The 21,028-nt window shown below is 46.4% G+C and overlaps 1 protein-coding gene across 6 annotated transcripts in view; it reads left to right on the forward strand.

Moving 5' to 3' along the window:
• Nucleotides 1-21,028, forward strand: part of CREM (cAMP responsive element modulator) — a 225,475-nt gene that overhangs the window by 191,921 nt on the left and 12,526 nt on the right. The window contains exon 10 of one of the 6 annotated variants that reach the window (XM_033931525.1): nucleotides 2,464-2,903. The exons of the other annotated variants lie outside the window; for them this stretch is intronic. Within the exon in view, the coding sequence (XP_033787416.1) occupies nucleotides 2,464-2,503 (40 nt within the window). The 3' untranslated portion in view covers nucleotides 2,504-2,903. Of the gene's footprint in view, nucleotides 1-2,463; nucleotides 2,904-21,028 lie in introns of those variants that run through there. 6 annotated transcript variants of the gene reach the window in all.

Genomic DNA, 21,028 nt, shown 5'->3' on the forward strand with positions numbered 1-21,028 from the left:
CTCCCTCAAGCAAAAAAATTGACAATTTGCTCCAGGAGGAACTGGATGAGCATTTTCACATGTTGGTACCAACACAGTTTGTGCCCATGTCCACACCGATTCTCCTGGTGCGGGTCGAGTCTGAGCAGCTCATGACATCAACCACACCTCTGATGCTCCACCAATTTGGAGACCTTCGACACAGGAGTCAAATGATCTGTCTCCACGGCACCAGTCATCCTTGACTCAGACTTCTAGAGAGGTTACTCTGGCACGATCCAAGAAGATTTCTCGTGAGACTAAGCATCTCAAGGCTTCGACACCGAGTTCTCGGCACCAACCTCATTCCATTCAGGAATCAGACTTGTTTGGAGACTTGGACCAGGAACCACTTGCTACTGATGAGGACAATTCTTCTGCTTCAGATTTACCTCAGTGTTCTCCGGAAGCCGCTTTCCTTTCTGAACGGTTTTTGTTTTCAAAATTTCTCCCTCGGATGTCAGAGGAACTTTCCATCCTTCTGGAGGCAGACTCTAAGCATAGTAAGGAGTTCTTAGAGGCTTTGGATTACGACCAACCTCCTAAGGATATGATGAAGCTCCCTCTCCATGACATCTTTAGGGAGACTTTCTACAAAAATCTAGAGACTCCTCTCTCCATTCTAGTGGCACCTAAAAAGTTGGAGTCTATACAGAGTAGTTCCTCTTCCTTGTTTTGCTAAGCCTCAGCTTCTTCATTGAGTCGCTGGTGGTGGAATCTACTTTAAAAAAGTCTTTGGGAGCTAGTGTCTATGCGTCCGTCCCGCCTGGCAGAGAAGGTAGAGCAATGGCCAAGGTCATAAAACGCCTTTATCATAATGCAATGTTGGCTAACCGATCTGGAAATTATAATTTTCGCTTTTCCTTCTACCTGAAACATCTGATCAAATAGTTTACAGCTTTTCATAAATACATTCCAGCATGCAATACATTCCAGCATGCAAAATCTTATTGCTACAGTTTTCCAACTGCGGAAGTATATGATCCGAACTACTTACAACACCTTTGAGCTCACCTCACGGGCTGCAGCCATGTCAGTGGCTATGAGGTGTCTGGCGTGGCTTCGTGTCTCCAAACAGGATGTCAACCATCAGGATCGGTTAGCCAACGCCCTGTGTCTTGGAGATGAACTCTTTGGACCATACATGGATACTTCCACCCAGAATCTCTCTGCCCATGAGACCCGTTGAGACATATTGGTTAAACCCAAGAAGAAACCTCAAGCTCTTCGTGCTTTTATACCTGCTTCTTATCAACATAGGTATACTGCTAAGCCTGCTCCTCCTCAGCCTAGGACGCAAAAACAGCAACCATGTCAACCTAAACAAAGGCTGCTCCACAAAAATCTACACATCCTTTTTGACGTGTTCCTCAAGAGCATATCCACAGTTCCATTCTCCAGCCTCTGCTTCAGCCAATCTAGAGGCGGCTTCAGCATTACATCTATCGTTGGGAGCTCATCCATCACAGATCTCTGAGTTTTCACCATCATTCGTCAGGGTTACACGTTCCATTTTCATACATTACCTCCAGATCATCCTCCAAGAGAGTCTATTTCGGACCCTTCACAGTCCTCTCTTCTAATTTTGATGCTATGATTAGTGCATCCCACATGGTATTTTGAACATGGACACCAAATAATCGCCGGGCTACGGACTGTAACTCTCAACAAGTTATATACTTTATTCGGTGTCCATGTGCAAAATACCATGTGGGATGCATTAATCGCAGCATCAAAATTAGAGTGGGGGAGCATATAAGTAGGATTCGATCAGCCATACAAGAAGCACTGCTCGTGTCCCACTGGTTAGCACAAACACATGAGGTTGGGGACTTGCAGTATTCCATATTAGATACTATTACCAATTCAAGAGGAGGAGATACTGCCCATATATTGTGGCAGAAAGAACAGAGGTGGATCCATGCCCTTAACACTCTTCACCCACATGGATTCAGTAATGACATCAAGTGGGTAGCATTTCTTTAGCCTGTGTATTTCTGAACATCAAACTGTTTTGGCCACTAATCTCTATTCTGCTTTGCACTATTTTTGACGGTGGATCATTTTTCTTTTAGCCTGCTGCCATTGCATTACCATTGTCATGCAACCAACGCTGACCTGGGAAGCTTACATAGCAACGTTATGTTTTTGATGTCATCAAGTTTTGATTTGCCTAATTAAATATTGAACTGGGGAAGCCCACATAGTTTTGCCATCATGTCATTACGTTTTGACATTGGTTTTAGCAAACTTTTTTAAGTGGATTGTTTGATGGCATCCTTTGTCAGTTACCCTCAGGATGTGGTTGCGCAAGCACTGATCAGCTCAACAATGGTATGTACAAGCTTTCGCTTCCCTCCTGTACTTGTTTGTAAAGTTTTTGCAATGTCGGTTAGAGATGTTACCGCACAGCACACAAAAAAAAATTTTATATTTGTATTATAGAAACGTTTTCAGAATCACAGCAAGTCTTCTCATTGAATGAGTCATACACTTTCACTGAATGAAAGAGTTGGAAGTTCCTATTCAGGTCTCCTGAAGCAGATTCCGAAATGGGGCCATGTTGAGACCCCCCTGATAATGTTTAGAGCTAAGTGAAGACTCTTTTAGACTTGTGACTGTTTGCCATCTGATTTTTGCAACTAGCTCTTAAATAATATAATTGAAAAAGAAAAAACACAACAGAATTAGAAAAAGAAAAAAAACATTATTATGCCTCAGAGATTGATTACATGATCAAAACGCTATGACTGGACGGTGAACTCTGCGAGGGGGGCTACCACTCCCCATTAGAGTTCCATTTCTCTGAGCGTACAAGAGAGCATTGGATCTTGGATCAATCTATTTGAATATATAGGAGTAAGTTTTATTTTGCATCCATCTTTGGCATTAAATTAACATTCAATATTTTCATTTTTCTGCTTTCTTCTCAAAATCTACTTTTCCATATCTTACCTTCCCTTCCTATCTCTCTCTCCTTCCCTCCCTATTTCCATGGTCTGACATCTCTCTCCTTCCCCCCCCCCAGTGGTCCGACATATCTCTCCTTCCTTTCCCCCCCTTCCCAGTCTGGCATCTCTCTCCTCCCCATAATCTGGCATCTCTCTCTACTAACACTACTATTATTATTTCTATAGTGCTACCAGACTCCCCTCCTTCCCTTCCATTCCCTGGTCTGGTATCTCTCCCTTCCTTTAGTCATCTCTCCTCTCCCTCTCCCCCGTGTAACATTTCTCTTTCCCTTCCTCCTTTCTGCCCCTGCAGTCCATCTCCCTTCCCTTCCTCCTTTCTGATCCCCCTCCCAGTCCATTTCTCCCTCCTTTCCACCAGTCCAACATTTTTTTCTCTCTTCCTCCTGCATGCTTCACCTCTAGTTCTCCTTCCCTCCCCAACCAACATCTCTCTCTCTCCCTCCATGAGTCCAACTTTTCACGCTCTGCCTTCTCCCCCTAACCCAGAGTGTAATATTTCTCCTTCCCTCCTTTACTACTACTACTACAATTTATTATTTCTATATCGCTGAAAGGCATACGCAATGCTGTATATTATAACATACAATAGACAGTCCCTGCTCAGAAGAGCTTACGATCTAATTTAAACAGGACATTTCAGGGTTGAGGAGATTATAGTGGGTATAGGTATCTGACAGCAGTGAGTGGGAGTTAACAGTTGAAAGCAGTTTCAAAAAAGTGGGCCTTTAGCTTGGATTTGAACACTGCCAGGGATGGAGCATGATGTATTGATGCAGGCATATGGTGCCGCAAGAAAAAAGGGACAGTCTGGAGTTGGCAGTGGAAGAGAAGGGTACAGATAAGAGGGGCTTGCCCGATGAGCAGAGATCACGGGGGAAGCATAGGGGGAGATAAGTGAGGAGAGATATCAGGGGGCTTCAGAGCAAATGCACTTGTAAGTCAGCAAGAGGAGTTTAAACTGTATTCGGAAATGGATGGGGAGCCAATGAAGCTACTTGAGGAGAGGGGTAATGTGAGAATAGTGGCTCTTACGGAATCTGAGACATGCAGCAGAATTTTGAATGGATTGAAGAAGTGAGAGATGGTTGCGCGGGAGACCCACGAGAAGTACATTGCAGTAGTCTAAGCATGAGGTGATGAGAGCATGGACAAGGGTTTTGGTAGTGTGTTCAGAGAGAAGAGGATGGATTTTGGTAATATTATAGAGGAGGAAGTGACAGGATTTGGCGGTTTGTTGGATCTGAGCAAAGAAGGAGAGAGAGGAGTCGATCACCCCAAGGTTGCGAGCCAACAAGACAGGGAGGAGGATAGTATTATCCACAGAGATAGAGAAGGGAGAGGCGGATTTAGGCAGAAAGATAAGGAGTTCAGTTTTAGCCATATTCAGTTTGAGATGGCGGCGAGACATCCAAGCGGCAATGTCGGACAGGCAGGCTGAAATTCGGGCCTGAACTCCTGCAGAGATATCTGGCGTGGAGAGGTAGATCTGGGAGTCGTCAGCATAGAGATGATATTGAAAACCATGAGAGGAGATCAGTGTAGCAAGAGAGTGGGTATATAGGGAAAAGAGGAGAGGGCCCAGGACAGAGCCTTAGACTGCAGGATGGCTGTAGCGGAGGATCCACCATAACATATGCTGAAGGTACAATGTCCTCATCCATATCGCCCTCTTCATGAGTCCAACACTTTCTGCCTCCTGCATGTTTTCTCTCTCTGTCCTTGCCTCTTCCCTCGAGTGGCATTGCTCCTTCCTATCCCCCAACCCAAAATGCTCTCTCCCCATGCACCATCTCACCTTCCCCTCCAGTGTGTAGCACCTTTCCTTTCCCTCCCTTTCTGCCAGGTCCAGCAGCACCTCTTCTCCCTTCCTTTTACCTCCCCTCTATCCAGCAATACCCCTTCCCTCTTCCCACTGTCCAGCATTACCCGTTCTCCCTTCCCTCCTCTCCCCTGTCCAGCAGTACCACTTTCCCCTTCCCTGCTCCTCATGTTCAGCAGTACTGCTTCTCCCTTCCCTCCTCCCTCCCCATCCAACATTCCCTGCTCCTCATGTTCAGCAGTACTGCTTCTCCCTTCCCTCCTCCCTCCCCATCCAACATTCCCTGTTCCCCATGTTCAGTAGTACCCCTTCTCCCTTCCCTGTCCAGCAATACCTCTCCTGTCTAGCCTAGTGGTAGTTCACTGTGTGCTTTTAACTTCAGCACACAGCTGCTGCTAAGCAATAGTTTAGCCGTGGTTTCATTAGGCAGCTTCGATGATGCGATGCGGGCCGGCCTAGCAAAGGCCCCGAGGCTGCCTGATGAAACCACAACTAAACTACTGCTTAGCAGCAGCTGTAGGCCGAAGTTAAAAGCACACAGAGCTGCCGCTGCTGGTCCGGGGGTGCAGAGACGAGGAAGGCAGGAGTCCTGGCAGATACGTGATGGTAGGATAAGTTAGCTGACACAGGCGCTGGAGCCTCTCTTCCTGACTAGTGAGCCGTGGCACACTTAAAATCTCAAAAGGCACACTGTCCTAAAGGAAGGCGGCTGCAGGCCACGTGGGAGCCCTTTTGGAATTCCTTGACTCATGTAGCTAGAAGCAGATTGTTAAATTTTTTGAATGCACTGTATATTCTGGTTTTGGAAAGTTAATGCTTGTTTTGTCTAGGATGGGAGGGGGTGGGAGAGATACAAACTTGAAAACTGTATTGTTCAACAGCTTTGTTGTGCCTTGTTTATAGCAATTCTGTTACAATTTTTGTCTGCTCCTATCTGTATTACTCTTCCAACTTTAATAAATATGTTTAAAAAAATGATTCAATGCTTCAGCCTTATAATCATTATAATCCTGCACAACAATCCCGCCCCCCTTATCCACCCGATGTATGATGATAGAAGTGTCATTCTGAAGTGATTTCAAGATCCAGGAACTCGTGGCAGCCATTCAGATAGCAACTCTGCACGGGGCAGGAGCTTAGGAAGGTTGCTCCTGCCCAGGTTCACCACAGGACCACCAGAGATTTTAAAGGTACGCTTTTTACTAACAGGGAGATGGGAGAGAAGTGAGAGTTATTAGAGTAGGTCAGGACAGGAAACGGAGAGAGCCCTCCTATCCTGTCCCACCAGGTCTTACAGCAGGGCTGGTGGAGACCTGCAACTGGTTGGGGGGTGCTGGCCCGAATATAAACCGACCCCCATTTTTTGGCCTAAAAATCTTTGTTTATATTCGAGTATATACAGTAGTGCCCATATTTATAAAACTTTAGGATTTAACCCAAGGTAGCAAGAAACTTGTAGCACTAAATTTAACTTCCCAAAGTTTCACCAGAAATGATCTCACACAAAACATATATATTCAATGTTTGCAAGCTTGCTAGAAACCTTCCTTGTTTTTTTAATACGAGTACTCTAATGATAGATAATATTGGACAAGACATGACTATTATTCTTTGACACACATATACATAGGAACTCCACTACTACATTTCATATTTATTTATTTAATTTGATTTCTATCCCATCCTCCTGGGAGCTCAGAACGGGTTGCAATCAACATTCACAGTAGGTTACATTGGACAATACATCTGACAATACAGTAACTTAAGGACAATCCTGGACAGTACAGCAACTTAAAGACATGCCTGGAGGTAGGGGCATTCATAGAAAATTCCTGGAGAGTTTTTACAGTAAATTGGACCTGAGTAAACACCAACTAGTGATTGTTGGCTGAAGAGAGTACAAAGAAGATTGTCTGCAGATAGGCCTTTTAGTTGAAGAGAAAGGTCTTCACAGTTCTTCGGAAGGCTATCAATGAGTTTTGTGATCTGATTTAGGTGGGGGGGGTGAAATTGGTTCCAGAGCTGTGGATGAAATGACTGTATGAGCATTTCCAGGCAGTTTCCATCTGGAGAGACCTTCCTGGGGGTAAACACAGTCGTCTCTCTGCTTCAGACTCAGAGCGGAGGGGGCAGGTGGGGGTGTACAGGTGTAGCTTGGACAACACAAATATAAATGATCAGTAAAAAAAAAACTTCAAAAGCCTTTTAGTTTAAAAGTTAAATCCTAAAACAAAAAACTTGCACTGCAATCTGTTAAAATAGTGGTTAACCAAAAAAAATGAATAGAAAAACAAGGTTAAACCCCCCCCCCCCCAAAAAAAAATCTAAATACAATACATATTTGTAGTAAATAAAATGCATTTTCATGGGAGTCATGTGATGCTGTAAGCTAGGGCGGCCGCGTCGTGCCTCAGCTCCCGGGCCCCGAGTCTTAAAATCGTCATTTTGCCACCACTACCGCGCTCATGGACCCCTTGAAATCTCGTCCGTTGTACAGTACATGGACAAATACTTTCAATCGCTGGGGCTCCCGATGATGACGCGCACCAATAAAAAAAGACCGCGATCGCCCGGCGGCTGCAATAGACAAAATGGCGCCGGGATCCGCAGCTGCGATCAGCCATCTCTCACCAGAGGCCCTGCGGGACATCACATCGGCAGTCTCTCTGGCGATGCAGCCGGGCCTCGATCGCTTATCAGAACAGCTGCAGCGACTGGAGACCATGATAACGGACACCACACGCCGTACTACAGAATTAGAATCCCGCGTATCCCGCATCGAGGACACTCAAGGGGCCCAGCAACAATCTTTAAAAGAGGTACAAGAGCTGACACGGGCACACGCAGAGCGGCTGGAAGACATGGAAAACAGGTCCAGCAGGTCCAATTTACGTTTTCTAGGTATACCAGAAACGGTAGCGGGACCTGCTCTCCTGCATACCCTGGAGACATGGCTGCGGGATACTTTTCCCATGAGGGAGGATCTGGGCCTCTTACGCCTTGAATGGGCTCATCGCTTGGGCAGGGAACAAAATCAGGAGGCAGGGAACAAAATCAGGAGGCCCGCCCGAGGATGATTATTGTCAAGCTGATCAAACTATAATCATAAGGTTGAAATTCTGCGTAAATACAAGCAGTTGAGAGATTCCTTGAAATTTGGGGATAATGAAGTCCGTATTTTTCAGGATTATTCAGCGGCGCTGACGGAAAAGAGAAAATTGTTTTATCCACTTTGCTCTACTCTGGCGGATAAAAAGATGTGCTTCATATTTCTTTATCCCGCAATCCTACGCCAATGGTACACCTTTGATTCCTCTTTGGAGGCAACAAATTACCTCAATTCTCACCTGTTTCATCCACAGGAACCCTCTTGAATGAGAAGCGGGATTATGAATGCTAGCTCTCACGTTCAGCCAGATAGCGGCTTTCATTGACTCCTGCCATGGGACCGCCTTCGTTGGTTGAGTGGCAGTTACGAACTCAGTTGTTATTTTTGGTTCCTACCATGCAAATTTGAAATGTGCTAACATCTGTTTTTTGTCATTTTTCAGTTCACTTTTCTTAGCACTAGTAGGTATGGGGGTATGTTGTTTGTGTTGTAATTAGCTCTGGCTCGGGGGGGCGTCTCTATGTGACTCTACACACTTCTGGACCTGCATTTGTGTGGTCCAGTAGACTGGAGATTTTTGCGGGAAATGGGAGGTGGCGGGGAGGTATGTTGGGATGGGGGGAGGGGATGGGATATTTCATTGTATTATTCCTTATGAGCATGTTTTTGCCAAATGGATATGAAGATTTTGAAAGAGGGTTCATTGTTATATATGAGCAGGTGGGAGCGGGAAGACTGGTGCTTTGATTCTATGTTATGGGGGATCCGGTGACTGGGGTGGAACCTACAGTCTTTATTTTCATGATTTCACCTGCACCTGGGGTTATATTCCGATCATCTTGGGTTAGGCTGGGAGCCCGAGATGATAGTTTTCCTATACAGCCATGCAAGCGGTTATTATATTTTCACAACAATCTATATCATTAACCACAACTATGCGTATTGTGTCCTGGAATGTTTCGGGTATTATGTCCCCTATTAAACAAACAAAAATTTTGAATCAATTAAAGAATCATAAAGTGGACATAGCTTGTCTCCAAGAAACCCGATTGACTGCTTTAGAACATTCGAAATTGGGCAGATCCTGGGTGGGAGCTATCTTTGTGGCCTCCTCACCGCAAAAGAAAGCGGGAGTGGCGATATTGATTAACAAAACACTTCCTTACACAGCAACACTTGTCGAGAGTGACCCACAGGGTCGTTATCTGTTACTCTCTCTCACAGTGGGCACTTACTCGTTTTACCTATTGAATGTCTACGCCTCTAATACTTATGATCACTCTTTTTTTGAGCGCTTGACTGCTTTACTATTGGAGCGGATGGACCACCCAATATATTTAGCGGGGGATCTTAACCAGGTTCTTGACCAGGATCTTGACCGCTCTAATCCTGGGATTCCAGGGGGGAGTGGGTACACGTGGCATTCCATATCTTTGTGTGACCTTGGATCTGGTGGATCCATGGTGTACACTTCATGGTACTGAACGTGACTACACACACAGATCGCGAGCTCATGGGACACAGTCCCGTATTGATTACATACTCACCACTAGACATTCTTTCCCTTCGATTGACTCTGCGGTCATCGGTCCCTCCATGATTTCAGATCACGCATTGATCTGGATAGATGTTAACGTGGGATTTGGGATATGTGGCCCCATACGTTGGCGTTTCCCTAGCTACTTATTTCAGGATGAACAATTTCGAACGTACTTAACAAATGGGAGGAGTTTTTAGAATTCAATGGCCAACATCGTCCTGACTCGGAATTGTTCTGGAACGCGGCGAAAGTAGTATTACAGGGGGACAGCATAGCTTATGTTATCTCATGCAATTGACGGTTATCCAAGGGCATTCTTCGATTAGAACACAATTTGGCGGCTGCCAAACGACATTATATTCTTCATCCGTCCCCTGTCGCGAAGGAAAATTGGATATCCATTGAGACTGCTCTTAATTCTTATATATATGAACGGACAGTCAAAATGTTGTTTTATCAGAAGTTTAAATATCATAAATATGGAAACTGGTCGGGAAAATTGCTTGCGACTCTGACTAAACGGGCTAGAGGACAGCGCTTTATTATGGGATTGAAAGATGGACTGGGTAGGCTACAACATAAAACTGATCAGATAGCTGGTATTTTAATGGAACACTTTCAGGATATATATGGTAATAGAGACTCGGGCTCGGATCCGCTTATCCAAGACTACATCACGGATTCAGGTCTGCCGACCCTGACGGATCGAGAAGTCGAGTCCCTAAATATGCCCATTACCCTTAGGGAATTACAAAAGGCTATTCTATTCAACACCAGCGCAACTATTCTATGCCAGGCCCAGATGGCTTTACAACCGAATTTTATAAATTATTGTCCCCTCAGATTGGCACACCTCTACGAGACTATTATAATCAGGTTATTGATCAGGGGGAGTTCCCTGGGTAGGCCAATGTGCCTTTGATTACAATGATTTTAAAACCCGGGAAGGAGGCGACTTCCTCAGACTCTTATCGCCCTATCTCCCTTTTGAATGTAGACATTAAAATTTTGGCTAAACTAGCGGATAGACTAGCCAATATTCTTCCACGACTTATTGGTTAGGAGCAGGTGAGCTTTGTGAAGGGCCGCCAGGCGACCCACAACTTTCGCCAGGCCCTTTTGACGCTGGCGCATGCTCAGACCCAGGACATGCCCATGATACTTCTTAGCTTAGATGCGGCAAAAGCCTTTGACCAAGTGGATTGGAAATATTTATTTGGGGTGCTGGACTATTTGGGGATGATGGGGTGGTATATGCAGGCCCTACGAATGTTGTATGCATCCCTAAGGGCCTGTTTACTAGTCAATGATATTATCACTGAGGCTTTCCCCATCGAAAGGAGAACCAGACAGGGCTGCCCCTTATCGCCCCTTCTCTTCTTATTATACTTGGAGCTGTTCTTGCGAACGGTTCTCAGAGATCCTGGGATAGTAGGGATAGCCTTTCCAGATCACACAATAAAAGTCTTGGCTTTTGAAGAAGATTTACTCTTTACCCTAGCGCACCCACGTACTTCTATTACTCAGCTTATACAATCCCTTGAGGAGTTTCGTTTTTACTCGGGTTTCTCCCTAAATTTCCAAAAATCCACAGCTTTGGCGATCCCCCTCTTCCCTGCAGGAAACCTGGGCTGGTGATTTTCCATTTACATGGGCGACTACAGCCATTAAATATTTAGGAGTGTGGCTACCAGGGGATCTCACCATATTATATAAGTGTAACATAGCTCCCTTATTGGATGACACTGCGGCATCTTCAGCTCTGGGCCACATTCCCGCTGTCAGTAGCGTGACGTGTGGCCTTGTTTAACATGGTATTGTTCCCATGGTAAGGTTCCAGGTACTTCCTTTTTTATTATTCCATACTCATAACCTCCAACTTACTAGAGGGCTTCAACACTATGTATGGGGAGGCAAACGACCCCGTATGACCCACTCTAGGATGTGCCTCTCACGGGATAGGGGAGGCTATGGGCTACTATATTCGTTAGTATGCTCTGGCTTGCCAGATGCGCCATATTAATGATTGGTTTAGAGGCACCTCTTATTTTACTGCTACTCAATTAGAATTGTCTTTGTTAGCCCCTTATCATATTAGTTGTTTTTTACACTCTTCTGCTGCAGTCTTTCGTTCCCTGGTAGCACATTATCTGGTTTTCGCCCCGGCAAGGATGGCGTGGCGTTGGGTGTGCAAATGTGCTAAGATATCATCTGTATATTCTCCATACTTACTGATTCAAGATAATTGTGACTTTTTACCAAGCCTTCAAAATGAGACTTTTAGACGCTGGTCTACTCTGGGACTACAATACATATTCCAGCTGTTCAATGAAGCGGGTCGTCTGGCTCCCTTTTGCTTCTTTACAAAATAAATTTGAATTTTACCAGCTATGGATATTTTTGCTTACAATCAAGTGCAACATTATGTTCACTCCTTACCAGCATGCCATTTGGTGGAGGATTGCCGAGAGGCACTCTCTGAACTTTTTAGTCTTTCTGCACAACAATTGATCCCATTGCGCTTTCATCATGTGGGTTTACAGGAAGCTTAACCAGGCCCTAATTTGGAAGTTGTAGCAGCTTCGTGGGCAGAGGATTTGCAGTGTTCTTTGACAGCACTGCAAGTACAAACAGTGCTTAAAAACATGAGACGGATATCTGCTAATGTACAACATTGAGAACTTCAACTGAAGTTTATTTTACGTCTTTTTATATCATCCTATCGGATGGGTATCACTCCTGTTCACACTTGCCCCAAATGTAGTGGTGCTACTGTCTCTTTGGGGCACATGTTCTGGCCTTGTCTGCATATCTTTCAGTTTTGGCTACGCTTGGGTCAATATACTACATCCTTGTGGGGCCAGCGATGGACATCAGCGCTGAGAGCACTTTTTGTACATTATATTATTACAATACCAAAACCTAAAGGAATGCCAGCTTTTATAGCTAGGGTGATGCTTCTTGGTAAAAAAGTTATTTTGACTAACTGGTAGTCAGATGAACCTCCGACTTATGCCCAATGGAGATCGTGGATGATTGTATATGCTTCCCTGGAGCGTAAGCAAATTGGTGACTTGGATTCCAACCTAGGACATTGTTTTTGCTCTATTTAGGAACATTTTTGGATGGACCTTACTCCTCATGCCCATGGTAGACTTCTGAACCTATGATTTCCTCATCTCGCTATTGGTTGCTCATGACATGCAGATGATGTGTGGGTTTGTGGGATAGGAGGGTGGTGGGGGGCTGGGGTACAGGTGTATTTGGTGCACAATTAAGAGACCTCTGTTAATAGTTTATGTTTTGTTTGCTGGCACATTATTGAAAACTTTAATAAATATATTTAAACATAAAATGCATTTTCTTTTAATTTTCTTCCCTTAACTTATTTTCTTTCTCTTTTTCTTTCTTATTCCTTGAAAAACACTATAAACAATAGCAAGTTGCCTGAACCTGATGGTATATATCTCAGAGTACTAATAGAATTAAAAAATGAATTTGCAGAGCTATTAGTGATTTGTAATTTATCTTTAAAATCCAGCATGGTACTGGAAGTCTGTAGGGTGGCCAACATAATGCTGATTTTTAAGGGTTCCAGAGGTGTTTTGGGTAATTATAGCAGAACAGAAGAAGAAGGAGCTAGCTTCAAGAATGAGGCAAGAGAGATGTCTAAACTAACCACCAGTTACATTTATTCAAGGCAACAATAATTGAAACATAGTTCTAAAGTCCCAAAAAGTGGAATCCTAGGAAAGTCCCAACCAGGATCCAGGTCTTTAAAAATACCATTTAAAGTCCCAACCAGGTTTCAGCAACCAGTTGCCTTCCTCAGGGGACAACCGAGCAGAGATTACTGCAGATCTACCATCGTTGTCCCTCTCTGCTTATTTTTCTGCTGACCCCTTCCCATCATCAATCTACTTTCTCTCCTTCCCCTCCTCTAATCTCCCTGCCAGCAGTTTTCTTTCTTTTTTCCTTCTCCCTTCCCTCCTCCTCCTCCTGTCCAGCAGTAACTCTCTTCCCTTCCTCCCCTTCCAGCAGTATCTCTCCTTCTCCTTCCCTCCAGGTCCAGTAGCAGCTGCCCTTTTTTATCCCTTGCTCAGCAGCTTCCCAGACTCCTTTTCCTCCTCCCCTCCCAGCAGCATCTCTCCTTCTTCCTCTCCAGTAGCAGCTGTCCCTTTTTTCCCTTGCCCAGCAGCTTCCCAGACTCCAATAGTGGCTTTCCCCCCTTTGTTGGGTCGCACCACCTCTGAGGAAAGAGGAAGTTGCATCATCAGAGGCGGCTGCGACTCAGCCAAAGCCCCAAGGCTGCCTTCCTGAATCGCTGCGCTGGGAAGTAAGGAGAGCTGCAGAGAGGGGAGAAAGCCACTGTCGGAGGCTCCCCATGATCTCCTGCCCAGCGAGGACCAGCTGAAAATATCTCGATCTTGCCGGCCCTGCGCAGACCGGCAGGAAACTGAAGTTAATCAATCTCGCCAGCCCTGTGCAGACCGGCAGAAATTTCAATTTCACGGAATTGAATGAGTTGTTGCACCAGACTGTGATGCGGTCACGGGATTATTACCAGTTTCAGTTGTTTCGCTTCGCTAATAAGAGTAGTCGGCTGCTGACGCGCATGGTGAGGGTGCATCACGGTCGGGAAGCCATTACTGTGCTCCGTGACACTCATGGGGTACTGCGTCATCACCCTGTGTAGATTTGTGAACTGTTGTGTTCCTTTTTCGAGGATTTGTACGTAGCCCCGGAAACGGATGGGTTGGATGAGCGGGTTAGGCAAAAAAATCCACACAGAACTTACACACTAAATGGTGAAACCTTGTCCAGGACCACGGTGGAACGTGATTTAGGAGTGATCATTAGCGACGATATGAAAGCTGCCAATCAAGTAGAGAAGGCATCGTCCAAGGCAAGACAAATGATGGGCTGTATCCGTAGGGGTTTTGTCAGCAGAAAACCTGAAGTCATAATGCCGCTGTACAGATCCATGGTGAGACCTCATCTCGAGTATTGTGTTCAATTCTGGAGACCACACTACCGAAAAGATGTGTTGAGAATTGAGTCGGTTCAGCGAATGGCTACCAGAATGGTTTTGGGGCTCAGGGAACTCACGTACGAAGAAAGGTTAAAAAAACTGCGGATGTACTCACTGGAGGAGCGAAGAGAGAGAGGGGACATGATTGAGACCTTTAAGTATATTACTGGGCGTATAGAGGTGAAAGATGATATCTTCAATCTTATAGGGCCCTCAGTAACCAGAGGTCACTCGCTGAAAATCAGGGGAGGGAAATTTAAGGGTGATGCGAGGAAGTACTTCTTCACTGAAAGGGTGGTAGATCATTGGAACGAGCTGCCTCAGAGGGTGATTGAGGCCAGCAGCGTGTTAGATTTCAAGAGAAAATGGGATATTCATGTGGGATCTCTGGGAGAGTAGGAGTCAGGGGGTGGGTCATTGGTATGGGCAGACTCGATGGGCTGTAGCCCTTTTCTGCCGTCAATTTCTATGTTTCTATGTTTCTATGTTTACCTAGATGGTGTGGATTTACCTTGTTTGTCTCTTAAAGATTCTGAGGCTTTGGACAGCCCCTTTGCTGCTGAGGAGGTGGAATGGGCTATACGGATCAGCCCTTTGGGAAAGGCTCCAGGCCCGGGTGGGTTTCGCAGTGAGTTCTATAAACTCCTGGTGGAGGATATTGCTCCCGTGTTGGCGGACGTCTATGCCAAGGGCTTTCTTCCCCGTTACTTGAATTTGGCTCAAATTATTGTCTTATTGAAGCCTGATAAGGACCCCCCACTATCCTGATTCCTATCGGCCCATCTCTTTGCTGAACTATGAGGCTAAGCTTATGGCGAAAATTCTTGCAACTCGCCTGGCTCGGGTGTTACCGTCGGTGATTTCTGAATCTCAAGTGGGCTTTGTCCGAGATCATCCGGTGGCCAAGAACATTCAGCGTATTTTGCAGGCTTTAGAGCGGGCAGCGGTGGAGGGTAGCCCCTCCTTGCTTATTAGCTTTGACGCAGAGAAAGCCTTTGACAGGATGCAGTGGGGCTACCTTTTTGCGGTGTTGCAGAAGTATGGTCTGGGTCCCTTCTTTCTAAATGGGATCCGAGCATTGTACGTTAATCCAGAGGTGCAGGTTATTGTTAATGGGGAACTCTCAGGTTCTTTTTGTATTCGTCGTGGTACCAGGCAGGGATGCCCCTTGTCTCCGCTGCTGTTTGTGCTTTCCCTTGATCCTCTACTTCGGGAAGTCCAATCTAATCTGGATATACGGGGGTCTGGCCCTGGGGGCTTCTCATTTTAAATTGGCAGCATTTGCGGATGATCTTTTGGTGTTTTTGACGGACCCTCAGCGGTCGCTGCCCATCCTGCTGGACAGTATACGTGAGTATGGAGACTTTTCAGGCTTTACCCTGAATTTGGCTAAGTCGGAGGCCCTGACTTCTTCGTCTCTTCTTCGCCAGCGTTGGCAGGGTGGTTTTCCGTTACGCTGGGCGGACTCTTCCTTTCGGTACCTGGGGATCCGGCTCACTATGGATCCCGCTCAACTGTATCACATTAATGTTGATAAGCTCCTCCTTTCAGATACTAAGCTTTTACTGGTTAAATGGCAGGATCTCCCGCTTTCGTTGTCTGATAGGATTCACCTGTTCCGCACGATTATCTTCCCCAAGTGGCTTTATGTTCTCCAGATACTTCCTTTATCTCTCTTGCAGAGGGATATCCGGGCCTTATATTCTATGTTATCCCGGTTCTGCTGGGGGGGACGGAAGCCTAAGTTGGGGTGGCCTTTGCTCATTGGTCTGACTTCTGAGGGGGGTCTTGGAGTGCCTGACGTCCGGCTGTATAATCAAGCTTGTTTGTTACGTCATCTGGGGGACTGGGTGCTGGGCACCTCCTTCTATACGGATCTTTCCTTGAAGCGGGACTATTTCTATCCTCTTCACCTACTTTACCTTCTACATGCTCCTTTGTCGCGGTTGCCGAGGGCTTGTAGGCGCAGCATTCTCTTTCGTCCATTGAGGGGGGCGTGGCACCAGATTCTTTGGTTATGGCATCAGAATCCTTCTGTCAGTGTCTTTTTACCCCTGGTAGGGAACTTGGCTTTCCCTCTGAGGGTGGGCCCGTCTGTTTTTGGTGGCTGGAGCTTTTACAGCATGTTCTGCAGCATGATGGGGCATTTCGGGCGAGTGAAGCTTTACTTGCCCAGGGGGTTCCGGGATCCGTTTTTTTCTTTGCTTATTGTCAGCTAAAACATTATGTTGGCTCCCTCCTGAAGGTGTCCCTGGGTGGTGCATTTGGGACCAGCTTCTATTCATTTTTGGTGGCGGATCCAGACACTAGAGTCTCGATCTCCTATTTTCACCGACAGCTTTGGACTCTGAGCCCGCCCAGGGTTTTCGGAGGCTTGGCAGCGGGATTTGGGTAGGGATCTGGTGGAGAGCTTTTTGTTGAGGGTGTTGAAACGCACTGCTAGTCTGGTCTCTAATGCAGATTTGAGGGAATGTCACCTTCGCACTGTCTTGCGAGCCTATGGCTCCCAGTGTCAGGCATATTATATGGGTTGTGTGGACACTCAGCTTTGTGGGAGATGTTCTGCTGGGGGTCATTTCTTACTATCATGGTATTTGGGGTTGTCCGGGGATCCAGGCCTATTGGTCTGTGCTGGCCTCCTTTTTGCAGGGCCTTCTTCGGGTGTCTGTGCCTGTTTTAGTGATTTCCATGCGTTTTGCACATTTCCCATTGCTTTCAGGGTACTCTTCCTCAGAGAAATTGTTCCTCAGTGTGTGTTTTATTTTGGGGAAGAAATGTATCCTGTGTTGTTGGCTTGCTCCTGAGCCGCCTACCTTTTGGTTTTGGAGAAACAGGCTGCATGAACTCATGGGCTGGGAGGCTCGGCAGGCTTCTTTTTCTCGCCGCCGCAGGAAAGTTTTTGTGGACACCTGGACTCCATATTTGGACATCTTATCTCCACTGAGTCGTAGCCATGTTCTGAATCGATTACAATGGTACTCTGCCTTACCTGCTTAATATCTTTACGCTGTCTGTGCACAATGTTTCTCTCTGTTGGGAGGGGGGGAGGTTTGGGGAGTTGGGGAGGGGGCTTCTGTGGGGTTGGGAGGGTATATTGTTGTAACCATGGAGGACATCAGAGCAAAGTCCTCCACGGAGTTCGCTTTTATTGTTAAACATGGTTTTCAGCTGGAGTTCTTATTGTAGTGTTCTTTGTTCAATAAAAAAGGATTTCACATAAAAACAGGCTTGTAAGATGTCTCTATTCTGCCCTACTCAAAAGAAAATTCCTTTGGCCTCTTTGCTTTGAAATCAGTGAAAATGTCTGCAAATGGTCAAAATTGACAGGTCCCATCATTTATTTATTTATTTAAGTATTTATATACCACTTGTAGCCTAAGTGGTTTACAGTCAGGTACTCAAGTATTTTTCTCTATCTGTCCTGATGGGCTCACACTCTATCTAATGTACCTTGGGTAATGGGTGGATTAAGTGATTTGCCCAGGGTCACAAGGAGCAGCATGGGATTACCATGTTGTTATCGTAGCACTGAAGTTTACCCTGTTGTAAATTATTTTCTAAGCTGAGGAGGAGGGTCCTCATTCCTCAAATAAGCATTGCAAATATTTTGCTATAATGAAAACCTCTAGGCCACAAAATAGATATCTCCCGGCCCTTTTTGGATCTTAGGTCCACAGAACCAAATTTTTTTTTATTCCTCAAGTTCCAAAAAGAGGCTGATTCAAAAACAGAATTTTCACTGTTGCAGCATTTCTGATGTTAGCTCAATTTGAATAAAAAATTCTCACCTCTTCCCAGGGATAGATCATTGATTTGCCCTCCCCCAGTGAGACATAATTCCCCATGGTACATCTTTCCTGTCTCATTGTAGAGGTGGAGCCACCAATTCTCTCACATTCTACCATGCTCTAATATCCAAGAAATCTCAAGTTATATAGGATTTGTCTCCATAGCTATTAATGGTAAGTGCTGTCATTGGCCATTGACAGACTAATATGGGATTTAGTCATGAGAATTGGTCCTATGATGCAAAGGCCAAGTCAGGAAAAGCCTACATAACCCATTCTCTGATAGGCCCATCAAAGGGGAGGCTCAGCAAACCTACTCTCTGACCACCTTCATAGGTGGGTATAATTGTCCAAGATCATCATGACCTTGCACCATGGTTTTTCTGACCCATGATCTCACCTAGAATAAATAATCCAACTCCACTTTGCAATGTTTTTCATTATACCAATGGATCAATAATTCTGAGAGCTTAATTCTCCTTAAAAAGCAACAACAAAAAACAAACAGTTCAGGCCTGGTCTGGACAGCTATGTAGCAAAGCCTAAATTTAACCTTACTTTCCTATAAACTATAGGCCCAAAACTATCCCACAAGCTTTTTACAGACCAAAATGGTTGAACCCGTGTCACCTACAGAGAAGGGGAAGGGATTTTATTCCAAGTACTTCCTGGTCACAAAAAAAGATGAGGGGGGAGGGCACAGATATCATCCCATCCTAGACTTAAAGGCAGGGCCGCCATCAGGGCAGTACCACCAGTCCTGCATTCAGGGGCCCGGAGCTGACAGGGGGCCCGGGCTCCCCCAGGGTCCTAGGCCACAGTCTAGGGGGAGGGGCGGTCCGCCCCACGTGGACAGGAGAGAGCTGGACGGGGGACCCGCGGAGTTCAATACATCTCGAGCCGCAAGGCTCGTCTTCTGTTCCTGCCTGCCCTGCCGCTCACATATAGCCGATCGCAAGTGTTCCCCGATGTCAGCGCTGACGTCAGAGGGAGGGCTTAAGCAAAGCCTGCCCTCCGATGTCAGTGCTGACGTCGGAGAATACTTCCCGTCGGCTATTTGTGCGCGGCAGGGCAGGCAGGAAACAGAAGACAAGCCTTGCGGCTTGAGCTTCGTTTTGCTGAGAAAGTTGCAAAGATGGGCTGGGAGGCAAACGCGGAACACAAAAGGGAGGAGGGAGTGCATTTTGGACACAAGGCATGAACTTGGGAGAGGGGAAGGGAGGGAAAGAGATGCTGAGGTGGGAGAGAGAATGGGTTTTTGGACACAAGGCATGGACTTGGGAGAGAGGAAGGGAGGGAAAGAGATGCTGAGGTGGGGAGGGAATGGATTTTTGGACACAGAAGGCATGGACTTGGGAGAGAGGAAGGGAGGGAAAGAGATGCTGAGGTGGGGGAGGGAATGGGTTTTTGGACACAGAAGGCATGGACTTGGGAGAGAGGAAGGGAGAGAAAGAGATGCTGAGGTGGGGGAGGGAATGGGTTTTTGGACACAGAAGGCATGGACTTGGGAGAGAGGAAGGGATGGAAAGAGATGCTGAGGTGGGGGAGGGAATGGGTGTTTGGACACAGAAGGCATGGACTTGGGAGAGAGGAAGGGAGGGAAAGAGATGCTGAGGTGGGAGAGAGAATGGGTTTTTGGACACAGAAGGCATGGACTTGGGAGAGAGGAAGGGAGGGAAAGAGATGCTGAGGTGGGGGAGGGAATGGGTTTTTGGACACAGAAAGCATGGATTTGGGAGAGAGGAAGGGAGGGAAAGAGATGCTGAGGTGGGGGAGGGAATGAGTTTTTGGACACAGAAGGCATGGACTTGGGAGAGAGGAAGGGAGGGAAAGAGATGGTTGTGTACACGGGGAATAGAAGAAAGGAGAATTTTTGGTCATAGGGAGGGAGTGAAGTACAGAAAGTGGCATACCAGGGTGGGGGGGACGGTCCGCCCCACCCCGCCCCGGGTTTACGTCCCAAGGGGGTGCACAGCTGGCCACCCTCCAGTGTTCTCCCTAGGCTGGCAAACTGTGGCTCTTTAGCCACTTGAGTGCCACCGCCGCCATTGGGAACAGGCCGGAGCCAAGTTCTCCCTGCTTTTCCCTGTGGGGCCGGCCAACTCTCGCCACTCGCGTCAATTCTGACGTCGGAGAGGACATTCTGGGCCAGCCAATCGTTGCCTGGCTGGCCTAGAACGTCCTCTCCGACTTTAGAATTGACGTCGGGTGGCGAGAGTTGGTCAGCCCCGCGTGGAAGAGAAGCAGGGCGAACTCAGCGCCAGCCTGTTCCCGATGGCGGCAGTGGCAGCCTATTCCCCAGTGGCGGTGGCAGCATTTTCCCAATTGTGGTGGCATAGGGGAGGGCAGGGAGAAAGAAAGAAAGGGGGGACAGGAAGCCAGAAAGAAAGAAAGGGGGCAGGGTGAAACAAAGAAAAATGGGGCTCGGAAAGAGAGAGAGAGACAGACATACAGAACGAAAGAGGGTGTGGAGAGAGAAAGAAGGCGGCAGGGTGAGAGAGAAAAACAGACATACAGAAAGAAAGGGGGTATGGAGAGAGAGAAAAAGAAAGAAGGGGCAGGGTGAAACAAAGAAAAAGTTTGGGGAGGGAATGAGGTCTGGAGGAGAGGAAGCATACAGGAGGCTGAAAGAAGGGAAGAAATATTGGATGCACAGTCAGAAGAATAAAGTGCAACCAGAGACTGATGAAATTACCAAAGGTAGGAAAAATGGTTTTATTTTCAATTTAGTGATCAAAATGTGTCTGCTT

Source organism: Geotrypetes seraphini, chromosome 2, assembly GCF_902459505.1.
Source record: "Geotrypetes seraphini chromosome 2, aGeoSer1.1, whole genome shotgun sequence".
NCBI lineage: Eukaryota > Metazoa > Chordata > Amphibia > Gymnophiona > Dermophiidae > Geotrypetes > Geotrypetes seraphini.